The sequence below is a fragment of the Amborella trichopoda genome, chromosome 1 (assembly GCF_054954075.1).
Source record: "Amborella trichopoda isolate Santa Cruz 75 chromosome 1, AtrichopodaSantaCruz75HAP2 v2.0, whole genome shotgun sequence".
Taxonomy (NCBI): Eukaryota; Viridiplantae; Streptophyta; class Magnoliopsida; order Amborellales; family Amborellaceae; genus Amborella; species Amborella trichopoda.
In genome coordinates this window covers 48,082,333-48,095,760 of record NC_142336.1, presented here as the reverse complement: position 1 = coordinate 48,095,760, position 13,428 = coordinate 48,082,333, and the positions used below count along the sequence as shown (strand labels likewise).

Below are 13,428 nucleotides of genomic sequence, written 5' to 3'. Positions count from 1 at the left end.
ACTTAAGTAGGCTAGTCATGTGTGGCGCCGAGCAAGTACAACACCTGTTAGGAGGTGCAAGTTAGTTTAAATGAAAGGACTTAAAAGGGCAGGGGGTAGGCCCAAAAGGACGTGGTTGAAAGTAGTTCGGAAAGATATGAGGACTTATGGCCTCACTAAAGGTATGACCTTTAATAAGAGCAAAATGGCGGACCAGGATTCACATAGCCGACCCCAATTAATTGGAAAAAGGCTATGATGATAATGATGATTAGTATAATAGGTGTTTTACATTAGGGTTCACTGCATGTACAACAAGCACCATAAGGGCAAACACATGCCCAAAAATTAAGTTTGCGCCTGACAAAATCGCAGCTAGACAGAAGGTAGAATATATAACATTTCCAGTAGAGTATAAGGTTGTGAAAAATAGGAGCAAGAAGGTGCTCCTCAGAGGACTGCCTAGGCTGGGGTAGGGCAGATAATCAGCAGACTGTTGTTAAGCGCTCCCTGTTTAGCCAGCTGGTCCACAGCCATGTTGGCTTCATGCCAAACATGTGAAAAAAGAGATGTCAATCGAGGCACAATGAAGATTTATGCCAAGGTTTGGTCCGGCGTCCGAGTGGATTATAGTCAGCTTTGAAGTTTTATAACTGCAAATCTTACTCTAATCCACTTCAGCTTTGCATCAACTACTGATGATATAACAAATCTGCTTCATGACTAGACACCCCTTCTCTAAATCTGAAGTTTGTATGGCCATGGTAGAATTGGGACATGACAAAGCACCAGAAGCAGATGGCTTTCCGCTCATTCTATATCACGTCTTCTGGGACTGAGCTCTAAGCTGCATTTTGAGAAGGCCTTCAATCACGTATTTTGGCCAAAATCCTAGATTAGGTGTTGGGACTCATGAGCTTTGACTTTAAATGTTGGGTCCTGAATTTCAGGCTGCATTTACTTAGCTTCTCTTTCCATTGTCATCATTGGAAGTCGTTGTGACTTCTTCCATTCTTCAAGGGGTCCACATTAAGGAGACCCAGTCTCCCCTTTCCTCTTTGTTATCATTGCTCAAACCTTCAGCTCCTTCTCAAAGCACTATAACAAAAACCTCCTAAATGTCTTCTCCACTTCTAGGGGTGGGCCATTCATACCCCAACTTCAGCATGAAGATGTCACCCTTATCTTCTGCAACGGCAAGCATATCCAAGTGAACATACCCTAGGTGTTTTGAACAGTCCACTAGTTTAGGCATTCTTTGGTTTCCTAGCCATATTGCAATTTGGGCCTAATTGAAAATTCCTCACCAGCAAATTTTAATTAGTTCTCAACTGCGATTAGGCCCCCAAATTGAACTTCCTCAAAACAACTCCAACTTGTTTGAACAAAAACTCAATCTAGAACTCTCTCTCTCCCCCCCCAGAACCGCCACTGCCACAAGTACACCACCACCACCACCACCACTACCACTCCACCACTATTCCACCAAGGCACCAACAAGCAACCAGTCTACCATCACCACCGCATCCACCACCATCACTACAAAAGTCACCACGGCCTAGCAGCCACCACAACCACCTAACCACTACCGCCTCCAGCAACAACTTGCCACCACTGCCACCACCACCACAGCCTAGCCGCTGTCACCACCACCACCATCACTGTAACCACCACCACTACCACTACCACTACACCACCATTACCACTACTACCACCACCCGACTGCCTACCCGCCACCACCACCAACACTGCTCCACCACAACCACCACCACCCCCTTGAATGCTGCCACCACCCCTAGTACTGCCGATTGACCACCACCCACTGCAACCACCACCACCTCCTCCAATGCCAAAACCACCACTAGCACTGCTGCTTTAACACTACCCACCACAACCATCACCACCTCCAATGCCACAATCAGCACCCCACTACAACCACAACCACCATCACGCCATCCCTACCATCACCAACACCACCACACCACAAAATAACAATATAAAATTCAAATTCTAACAATCAAAAACCCATAGAGAGCAAATGACGATTGGCCAAATTGCCATTTGGTCAATTAAAAATTGAAAACAAACTGTCACCATTTTTTGCACTCAAACAGTCCCTTAAGAGTTAACATGGAAAAAACCAAGTTAATGAGTGTTGGCTTATCGCCTGCCTCTTCCCTTTGTCTAGACCTTAGCCAAGTGAATCGATTGTGGATCAAACCCACTGCCCTGGTCGTTCAACTCAACCAAGGCAAATCTAGAAAAGCCCTCTGGGATGGGGTTGTCAAAAGGTTCAAGTGCAAGTTAACTACTCGGAAGTGCTGCTTCTTGTCCTTTGGTGGCTGAATCACCCTCATCAAGACTACTCTATCCAACATCCGTCTCTTCCAGATGTCAGTATTCAGGATGCCTATCTCCATTAAACACAAACTTGACCACTAAACACATTCTTGAAAACTCACGAGATATTTCTTGTGGAGTGAGAGGTCTGTGACATCCACAGAGTCCATCTCATAAGATGAGAAGTTGCCTGCACTCCCAAGAGCCATAGGGCTTAGCATCAGAAATGAGGATTGCAATACAGCCCTATTAGGAAAATGGTGGTAGCAATACGTCAACAAAAAAGCACCCATGGCAGCATGTGATCCAGCACAATGTGCAAATAAGGGTCAAACAAATCTGGGTACCTACACAGAGGTGTTCACAGTACTGCGGCTCAGAAGCTTGGAAAGATATTCAGTCCACCTTCTTGTCTATTTGAAGTAAAATCAGATCTACAGTCAAAAGTAAGAGTCGAATAAGATTTGGAAGGACTCATGGATAGGAAAGGAAGCAGACACTCAAAATTGATTTCCCCAATTTGTTCCTCGTCATTCTAGATAAAGTTGCCACAGTCTCCAACTACCACGAATTCCTGGGAGGCCAAACAGTTTTGAGTGCCCAAACTTAGGTAATATAAGGAGGAAAAAGAAACCTTTTGAGTTGGTCTTGATGTTTGAAATATTACAGCACTTTGTAACCAGCTATTGCAGAGAGAAAAGATGTGGTCCCAGGCAGAATTTTGGTTTCGTCATTCTGTAAGGCCCTCAATCCCCCTGCCCCAGGCATAGCAATAGCCTCCAAGGCCTAGCACACACCTGCCCACGTAAGGTGCAGGCCTGGTTGGTGATATCCAACAAAGTACTATCCATGAATCACATCCACAGAAGATGAATTGAATTACCAAACCCATGTCCCATGTGCAAGGAGGAAGAAGACCATTGACCACATGTTTATCCATTGTAAGACAGCCTCCAAGTTCCGATGCTCCGTGGGCAATGCCTGCATCAACTACCCAACTTCCCAATCCTACTTCTCGCCCCATTCCAAACAGCAGGCCTGTTTCTGTGGTGCTCCTCACTATTGGCCTCCATTTGGGGTATCTGGATGGAGAACAGATGCATTTTCAGAAGCAAAGAAAGACTCGTTGACTCTCTAAGGGACAGCATCGAAGTTCCCATTATTTTCTGGGAGCAAAACTGCAAAGAAATCACCTCACACTCGGCGACAGCCCTTGATCAACATTGGAAGAAAACCATGTGGTCTACCCTTGTCACAACAACATGTTTCTCCGATTGGAATCCACCAGCCATTGGAACTCTCAATCTCAATTTTGATGGCAGTTCTCTTAATGACCCAGGAACTCAAAAGCCCAAGCCTTACTCTTTCAGGCATTCAAAGGAACTAAGGACCTTCAAAAGATATTGGGGTCCATACCCTCTAACTGTAGGGGGGCTCAAAAAAGCTGTAAGCTAGGCCAGCAACTCATATCCATGCCCCTGGAGATTGGAGCCCATTTCTAATGAAATTTCTCACATTGCCTGTCGTTATGAGTTACCTTCTAGGACAAATACTTCCAAGGATTGTCCAGCAAAAGGAGCAACCATATCAGACAATTGCATCTTGAGACCATCCTCGTAGTGAGGCACTTTTGCTAACCTAAAGTTCTTTGTACAGACCCACAACAGCATACCTCATTAAAACACCATTTTGTATCTACATATGACAAGATGAAAATGGTTTGTTCAGATTAATACAATGATTTTGTCGATTTGTTTCATTAAAAGCAATTTCATCTCTAGTTCTCTCAGCAACAAGATACTGACTAGTCATCAAATCAAATTTTTCCATACATCCTTCTATCAACTGGAGAAGTAAAGAAGAAAAATGCTTGACCTTGACCATTCACAAATCATACTGCAAAACCACACAAACTAAATCCCAATAAAAGACAATGATATACCATTGAAAATTTTACTCATTCCAAAAGGATAGGTAAGTGAATGAAATCATGATCATTAGAACTTAGTAACATGGTCACTGAAAAGATAACACCAATTATCGAGATACAAATCAAATAGTTGAAAAGGAAATGCAACAAAAACCGCAAACCTTGCACACAATACCGAGCCATGCAAGCATGTGGGCATACACATAAGGGACATCTGACTGTGAACCTACACACTCCTAATTTACCAATAAACTTCATAGCCATGAGCTCAAGAGGACCCAAATACATCTAGAAGGCTAAAATACAACAACTCATATTAGGGTCCAGCCGTCACCATAGAACAATCTTCACACACACCAGTCTCTAGTTGAAGTATCCACATTGAAACACATAGAAGGAAAACAAAAACCAAAAACGTAAAGAGCATTATTAAATAGAAGAGATATATAATGTTTAAAGCCTTGCATAACGATGACTGGCAAACAACACAATCTTAAGATCTAATTATGAACTTCTATCTTCACCAACACATGTTAGGAAGTGCGAGTTATTTAAAGTGGAAGGCTAAAAAACGGCAAGGGATGGGCTTAAAAGGACATGGTTGGAAGTAGTGAGAAAAGATATTTGGACTTATGGCCTCACCGAGGGTATGAATATTAATAGAGTAAAATGGCGGGCCAGGATTTATGTAGCCGATCCCAATTAGTTGGGAAAAGGCTTTGATGATGATGATGATCTTTACCAACATCAAGGATCTAGTTATGAACTTCTATCTTCACCAACACCCAAAAAAGTACAAAACCCTTTATGAACTAACTCCAAATCACATTTATAACATCTGCAATAAAGCATAACGAAAAATTCAATCATCATATTTGAAACAGAATACGCAATCGGTTATCTTGTGTCACGAATCTTCTGACACTTCTCTCACAATAAAAATTTGAGATCATATAATAATTGGAGTTTTCTTGAAAGTTAAACTAGGGAAAAGTACAAAACATAACTCTCCAACAATAAAACACAAAGTCCCCGATGGGACAAGCTTTCTTCCCTGCCACCACCTAATCTCAAAAAAAAAATTCACAATATATCTGAGAATATTTGTTCAGGAAGTTCCAACCTGTTCAATATTAGCACTATCTTTTCCTTCCTCCCCTTCCTCAGCAAAGGCGCCAACTTCTTTAGCCTCGACCATGTCACCCTCTACACTTGTCACATCCCCCTTGGGCCCTTTACTACTACTCTCCATGTCCTCATAGGCTGCTTCAGAATGAACAGCCAAAGCCTCCCCTTCACTCAATGCCTGCACAGCTTGTGCATCATCAGCCTTGGCCTCGCCATCACCAATTGTGGCTCCTTCACTGGCTGCTTTTGCTGCTTCCTCACTCTTACTAGCCTCCTCTGCCTCCTTGGCCAAAGCCTCAGCCTTCTCCCTCTCTCTCTCATCAAACAGATTTTGCAACTCCCCATCCCTCTCTACCTTTCTTAGAGAATCAAAAACAAATTCCTTGGTTTCAGTATCCAAAACCTCATCGTTCTTGAGCACATCACCAACTATCTTAAGCACCTCATCGAACCTCGACTGTTCGCATAACCCTCTTAACACGAAATCATAAGTTTTGGTATCAGGTTTGAGCTCTTTCTCTCTCATCTGCTCAAAAAACTTCGTGGCCTCATCGATCTTTGAAGCATTAACCAACCCACCAATCACCTTATTATACGCGACAACATTGGGCTTCAAACCCGTCTCTACCATCTTCTCAAAATAGCCAGCTGCTTCATTCTCTTTCTTCTCTCTAAAACAAGCGTCAACAAGCAAGACATATGTGAACTCATCAGGATTCACAGATTTCTCAGCCATTTCATTGTATAACGCCTCTGCTTCCCTCAAAAGTCCATTGTTACATAATTGCTCTATCAGGTTATTGTACGAGAGAGTATCAGGACTGCACATTTTCTCACTCATCTTTCTAAAAACGTCAATTGCTTCCTGAAACTTGCCCTGGCTACAAAACCCATCAACCATTACATTAAAAGAACCCAAATTTACAGTCACTCTCCTGGGTGGGTCATGCTCATTTAGCATACGATCAAACAAACCTTCAGCCTCATCAAACTTTGCATTCTTAGCAAGAGCATCAAGCACTGAATTATAACTAATAGCATTCATCTTAAACCCTAAGTTGAACAAACTCTCATAACATTCCATGGCTTCTTTATCCATACCTTTCGAGAAGTACCCTTTCATCAAAGTCCCATGAACTATCCCATCATAAACCTTCAAATTCTGCTTCAACTCCCCAAAAATCTCAATCGCCTTTTCCAATTCCCCAGCTTTGACACACCCCAACATGAGATTATTATAAACAATTGAATCCGCCCCTATTCCTTTCTCTCTCATCTCAGGCAAAAGCTCAAGAGCCCTACTCAACCTATCAGTATCAACCAAACCCTTCGTCAAAATCCTATATGTAGTCGGAGATGGGGAAAAAGGAGAACTATTAAGCATAGTCCTATATGTTTCCAATGCAGTTTCAGGTTTTCTGATATCACAATATGCTTGAAGCAAAAGGTTAAAGGTAACCAGATTAGGGGCAATGGAAGCTTGCGTAAAGAAGCGATGCAGAGATAGAAAGTCAGGGTATAAACGATGATTGAGAAGAGAGAAAAGCACAGAGTTGCAAGTAAAGATAGTGGGGCGACAGTTGGAGTAAATATGATGGCGAACAGAGAGAGCGGCCTCTGTAAATTGACGCTCTCTGAGAAGAGAGAGAACTTTATTGTGGAGATTGAGGCGGTTTCCTGTTAAAGCAGAGGTCGTCTCCGGGAGTTTTGGAGCATTAGGGTTAGCGTTCGGAGAGATGGGAGGGCGGGGGCCAGAGCGATTAGAGGAGGAGAGGGGCGGTTCGATGCGAAGGCGCCGCTTTCGGCGACGACGCTCGGCGGCAGCATCTTCAGGAGAGGAGAAAGAGAGGAAGCGCAGGAAGAGGAGGTGGTGGCGATGAGAGACAGGGGATTGGGGGAGGAGAGAGAAATATTTGGAGAGAGACATGGTCTGGAGAGAGAGAGAGAGAGGGGATTCTGCAGAGAAGGGAAATATGGTGATGGTGAGGGGGGTTTTAGGTGAGAAGGGAATAGGGTTTAAGGGTCGCAGGAAGAAAGATGGATTTTTCTAATTTTATTAGTCCATGTACCAATGACTCACCCATTAAAAATCGATTTTGGAGATGGAATTTTGGACCTAATTTTTAAGGACATGCAATCTTTTATATGGAGACAAATGACTCATCTATTAAAAATCGATTTTTGAGATGCAATTTTAGACCTAATTTTTAAAGATATGTAATATTTGACATGGAGATCATAGATATAAAAATAAATAAATTTTGAAACTTAAAAATAATAATTTTATTAAAAAATTATTTGGATCGGTAGTTTCAATTATTTTTTCGATGGACTGGCATCTATCTTTAATATGGATGCCTTTATACCTTCGGGACCGCAAATGTAGAAATGCGGCTCCCACCACATGAAACAATTTTTCTTTATTCACTGTAGAGTACAAAGAGAGATGAGAATGGTATGGGGCCTTGGTGTAGTATTGTTGAGCCTCATGATGAAGTCTCTTACTCTATCCATTCCTACCTCTAAAAAGTTTAGGGGCTGAGGTTGTGGTCGTAGCCCACACCCAGTTACCACATAGTGGTATAAGAAAAGGGCTAGGGTCATGGTCGTAACCCACACCCAGTTATCACATCGTGGTATTAGGAAAGAGGTGGGGTCGTGGTCTACCACATTGTGGTATCCATTCCTACCCATAAAACAGGTAAGGGCATGTCTTCCCCATTGAATTACCCAACATCATGGTATTAGGAAAGGGGCTGGGGTCGTGGTTGTAGCCCACACCACATCATGGTATTAGGAAAGGGGCTGGGGTTGTGGTTGTAGCCCACACCTAGTTACCACATCATGGTATTAAGAACGGGCCTAGGGTCGTGGCCATATCGTGGTATTAGGAAAGGGGCTTGGGGCATAGTCTACCACATTCGTGGTATCCATTCCTACTACTAACATCCCCAATTAACACTTTCAAAATGTAACTCCTCCAATTAATACCTTCAAAATGTAACTCCTCAAAAAAAAAAGGTAGGGGCCTGTCTTCCCCACTGAATTACCTCAAAAAAAAATAAAAAAGTACAGATAGAGAGTGATTTTCTTAAGGAAGAAATGAGAATGGTTTTTTGATTGAATTGTGGGAGTGGGCTACACCAGTATCCGAAAAATATCCAGATTAAATTCTTATTCGTATTGGAATCAATCGATCTGAATGAAAAATTGGTAGATTCAGCTCCAATTTGAATTATGGTTTTCAATAGAAATCAAGAAGTAGACTAGTTCCCACAGAACTAACCGGTTTTATCAAGGAATCGAGGCAATCAAAATTGCTTGGTCCATAATTTGTATTTTAAAAAAATAATATTTACCAGTACTCATCAACGAATCGCGGATTAAGGATTTGCAGATCTAAACCGATTACATGTGGATCGGTTCACCCAGTGAACCAGGATTTAAAACACTAAACAGACTATAAAAAATTAGGACTTGGGCCATAAAAATCAGGTTGGGCAACCAAAGCCCATGTGTCAAGCTAGGACCCTTCACCCGATCAAGGCTAGAATAGCCTAGTCCGGCCCTATAAAAACTTGCACCAAGCTTGGGCCAAGGCCAGCCTTTGCCCAGGCACACCCCCTCGCCTATTCACTTGAGAGGGGTGACTTGTGAGAGATAGAGGTGTAGGTCAATATGGGTAGGCACAATGACCTCGACAACGCATATACACACTCATATTAGTGGAGAGGCACCCTTAGCCGGTGCAAGGGTGTATGTTTCTGTTCTTTCTTTTCTTTTTTTTTTGGTGAGTCAGTGGGGAGAAGGCCCCTATCTTTGGGAGGAATTGAGCCTAGGACGTAGCGTTGCAAATCGTCAAGCACTAAAAATTAAGCCTGGGTTCCTTGTAAGTTTCAACAAAGGACAACTGCAATGCACTAATTGGATGTATAGATAAGTGTGATTTCAGCAATAAACCCGTTTCAAAATAGAAGAGAGGAGGCTGCGGATCCAAATTTTGGGAGTTTTGGTGTTAAGAAGGTTTAGAATATAGCTCTATTTGCATACAGTGGTGGTTCAAGTTGACAAAACATGGTGCATCGAAACTGTTCATTTCCATTTTCCAGATATCCATTCCCATTTCCCGATCTCGAAATAGAGTGACTTGAGTGACAAAGACTGTTGGAAATGGGCGGTGCAACAGGGGACTATAAGAAGTTTGCCAAATGCAGTCCTAGAACGATTTGAGTAAAGATCAAATGAACTAAGGATCTTCTTGCACTATTTTAAAACAATGTTTACTTCTAGAAATAGGCTCACGCTAGGTGGTTAAGATAGTAGGTCGCTACAACATGATATCTTGAGTTCCATTTCTATTATGTGTCAGAGATTTTATCCCTATTAAACTACCCAAAACATAAAAAAGAAAACAATTTTCTTTTTTTTTGACAAGGTCAACAACTTTTATTCATAGGTGTTGTAACAACATCAAATTACATGGTTGGAATCAAAACATAAGAAACATACAAAGAGGACAAAGAACACCCCTCTTTTGCTAGATGATAAGCTAGAACATTAACATCTCGGTAAACATGGTTGAAGGAGATTTGTAAACCTGAAGTAGCACAAATATTAGAGATTTTCAACTAAAAAGCATAAAAGGATTAGGAAGCCTCTGGTCTAACTTGCACCATTTGGTAATATTGAGGGAGTCTCCTTCAACTATAATATTATCTGCAATATATTTGTTAATAATAATCTCCAAACCTTACAATATATAGCAAATCTCAGCATGATTAACCATAACCGTCCCGCAAGTACCAACATATGAAAATAAAGTAGAGCCCTCATGATTTCTGAAAACACCCCATATTCCAGCTAATTCTTTTGCAGTGGAACTTTTAACTATGAACCGGCTAAGGGCACCTCTTTGCCCAAGAAGTGAGTGCATAAGCTAAGTGTATTCTCCCTTGGATCCATAAATGCAAGATTAGCGGGCATTCATCTATATATAGTTCCTCTTTTATTCTCATTTTTCTATATGGGGCAAATACCCATGCACTTATTATTAGGGGTGGCCTGGCCCGGTTTGGCCCATCGCTGCCCTTATTTCTTTATTTTGTTTTGCTCTTGTTTTATTTTAATATTACCCAGCCAACCCCGATAAGGTCAAGATCGGACATGGGCGGGCCCTGAAAAGAAAAAAGCCGGGCTAGGCCAGGGGTGGTATAGCTAGGCCTGACCTGTTGCCATCCCTACTTATTATCTCTTACAATCACACACAAAATAAAGGTTTTTAGAAAGACTGTAACTTCAAAAGATGTCAATTTTAAATAACTCATTTTATTCTTCCAATACAAAAGTACTGCCCAATTCATGACCTAATTACAAATCTAGTCTTAGTGCAAAGGCTGCTATTAGTTAGGGTATTTGTACGAATCAAAACCTCATGAAACATCTTTAGTGCATCATTGTATCAGTCTAATTGTTTAAGTTTAAAAGGTGACGGTTTGAGCAATTCCCATCACAATAGACGGTCTAGATTCAATCTTCACCAAAGTCTAATTTGTGGCATTTCGAACCAATTTCCCTTTTTCCTCATTAAAAAAAAAAAGAAAAAACAAAAAACAAAAAACAAAACGATAATGAATGAGAAAGAGGAATATGATTTGGGGGTTTTGAGCCAATCAAATTCTTTGACTATATTTTTGATGTACTCGTGAATGAACTATTTAGTCCCCAGGATCCCTTAACTTTTTGGGAAAGGTTTCTATATTTCTCCTACCGCATATAATATATGGGTAAGGTACCGCATATAGTATATGGGAAAACTTTCTATGCTTCTTCTACAACATAAAACTTATATACTTCGCTTTCTCAAACCGTCTATTCTGAATAGAGGGCTAAGATTGGCCCAATCACAACGTCACATCTTTATACTATTTTATTTTTAATTTTTTCTATGAAGTATTTGACACCAAATTTTGTACGTCCAATCCTCTATTAAACTCTCACTAATGAAAAATATAAAAAAATATTTTCAATAAAATAAAATGACCAAAATATTTTGAAAGTTTCATGGGGTATTTTGGTCATTATATTTTATCAAAAAATTATTTTTAATATTTTTTATAGGTGCGTCCCAATGAAAAGATGACAGGTACCAAATTTCATATTCCTACAGTTTGTATAAAACAAGCTAAAAATAAAATACTTTGAGACGTCGGAGCTAAGATCACACGATGAGTGACTCTCTTGATCATATTTGGATGGTTACATGGTAGGGGAAGCGTAGATCTTATATGTTGTAGGAGAAGTATAGAAACCTTTCCCATAATATATATGCTTCCCCTATCCATCCATCTAAAGTGAACCACTAACCGTTTGATCTATAACTGATGCTTTATAGTATTTTATTTTTAGTTTTTTATACAAATTATATGAATATGAAATTTAATACCCACCATCATCTCAATGGGCACACCTAAAAAAGTATTAAATTTTTTTTTTCAATAAAATATAATAAACTAAATAGTAATGATCTTATAGGACCCCCCCCCCCCCCCCCCCACCCATGTGTGTAGGAGGATCACCATTAAAATTGGCACAGATCTCTAGAAAAGTTATCACATAGGTATATGACTTAACTTTTCTATAGATCCATGCCAAATTTAATGGTGATCATTTGAGGTCCTACACACATAGGTGAGGGAAGGTCCTATAAGATCATTTCTCTAAACGAAAATACCTCTTAAAACTTTCAAGGGTATTTTAATTATTTTATTTTATTGAAAATAATTTTTTTTATATTTTTTTATAGCGCGAGTTTAAGAGACGAGTGGACATCCAAATTTTGGTGTTAAAATATTTTGTAAAAAAAGAAAATGTAGAAACGTGATATTGTAAATTGAGATCATCTCAACCGTAACCGTCCATTCGAAATAAACAGTTATATAGAAGGAAGTATATAAGTTTTATACATCAAGGCAAACATAGAAAAGCTTTCCTAAACTTTTTGAGAGAGAGAGAAAGCATACATGGGTCGTTACTCTTTTCACATATTAAGGGATCTTAAACTCCAACCAATCGGGTGAAATAAGTCCCACTACCTGTGAAACAAAGTTGTCGCTAACAATAAAAACTCACATTCTATTATCTAAAACAATGGTTTAAAAACCGGATCGGTGACCCGGATCGGGCTTTTTAAAAACCGATCCGGATCGGCGAATCGGCGATCCCGATCGGAATCGGGTGAATCGGTCAGAATAAAGCTTCAAAAAAATCCGAAAAAAATTATTAAAATTCATTATAAATATTGGTTTTTAGGAATTCAATAAAAAATGAGGGTACTCCATTAAGAATTTTCATGTTTTTGAATGAATATGCGAATATTGATATGTTCTTTCCCTGCATGAACCGCCATTCAGCATTTAATTTACAGTATTTCGTGCTCATCCCTACACTGTTGCTGTTGGGACTCGATATGTGAATAATATGGCTGGGATAGGGTGACCTCAGAATCATCAATCTCTCTCGTTTTCTCTTTGAATAATATGGATTAAAAAAAAAAAAAAACAAATTTTCAAAAAAATCGATCATGGATTAAAAAAAAAATCACAAATTTTCAAAAAATTCTATCATGGATTACAAAAAAAAATTCGATCATGGATTAAACAAAAAAAATCACAAATTTTCAAAAAATTCAATCATGGATTACATAAAATTCGATCATGGATTACATAAAATTCGATCATGGATTACATAAAATTCGATCATGGATTACATAAAATTCGATCACGGATTACCAAAAAAAACAAACAAAAAAAACAAAAAATTCAATCGTGGATTACAAAAAAAGAAAAAAATAGTTCGATCATGGATTACAAAAAATTCAATCATGGATTACAAAAAACTCTATCATGGGTTACAAAAAAAGCAAAAAACAAAAAATTCAATCATGGATTAAAAAAAAACAAACAAACATTTCAATCATGGATTACAAAAAAAAAACAAACATTTCGATCATATATTACAAAACATTCGATCATGGATTACAAAACATTCTATCA

General features: G+C 39.7%; 1 protein-coding gene across 1 annotated transcript; it reads right to left on the bottom strand.

Moving 5' to 3' along the window:
* Positions 1–5,100: 5,100 nt before the first annotated feature.
* EMB1796 (Pentatricopeptide repeat (PPR) superfamily protein) lies at positions 5,101–7,590 on the bottom strand. Its single transcript, XM_006852574.4, has one exon. The coding sequence runs from the start codon at positions 7,302–7,304 to the stop codon at positions 5,358–5,360; it is 1,947 nt and encodes a 648-aa protein (XP_006852636.1). The 5' UTR covers positions 7,305–7,590; the 3' UTR covers positions 5,101–5,357.
* Positions 7,591–13,428: the final 5,838 nt, after the last annotated feature.

Coding starts and splice junctions, on each gene's coding strand:
- EMB1796 (XM_006852574.4), bottom strand. CDS start 7,304: ATGTCTCTCTCCAAATATTTCTCTCTCCTCCCCCAATCCCCTGTCTCT.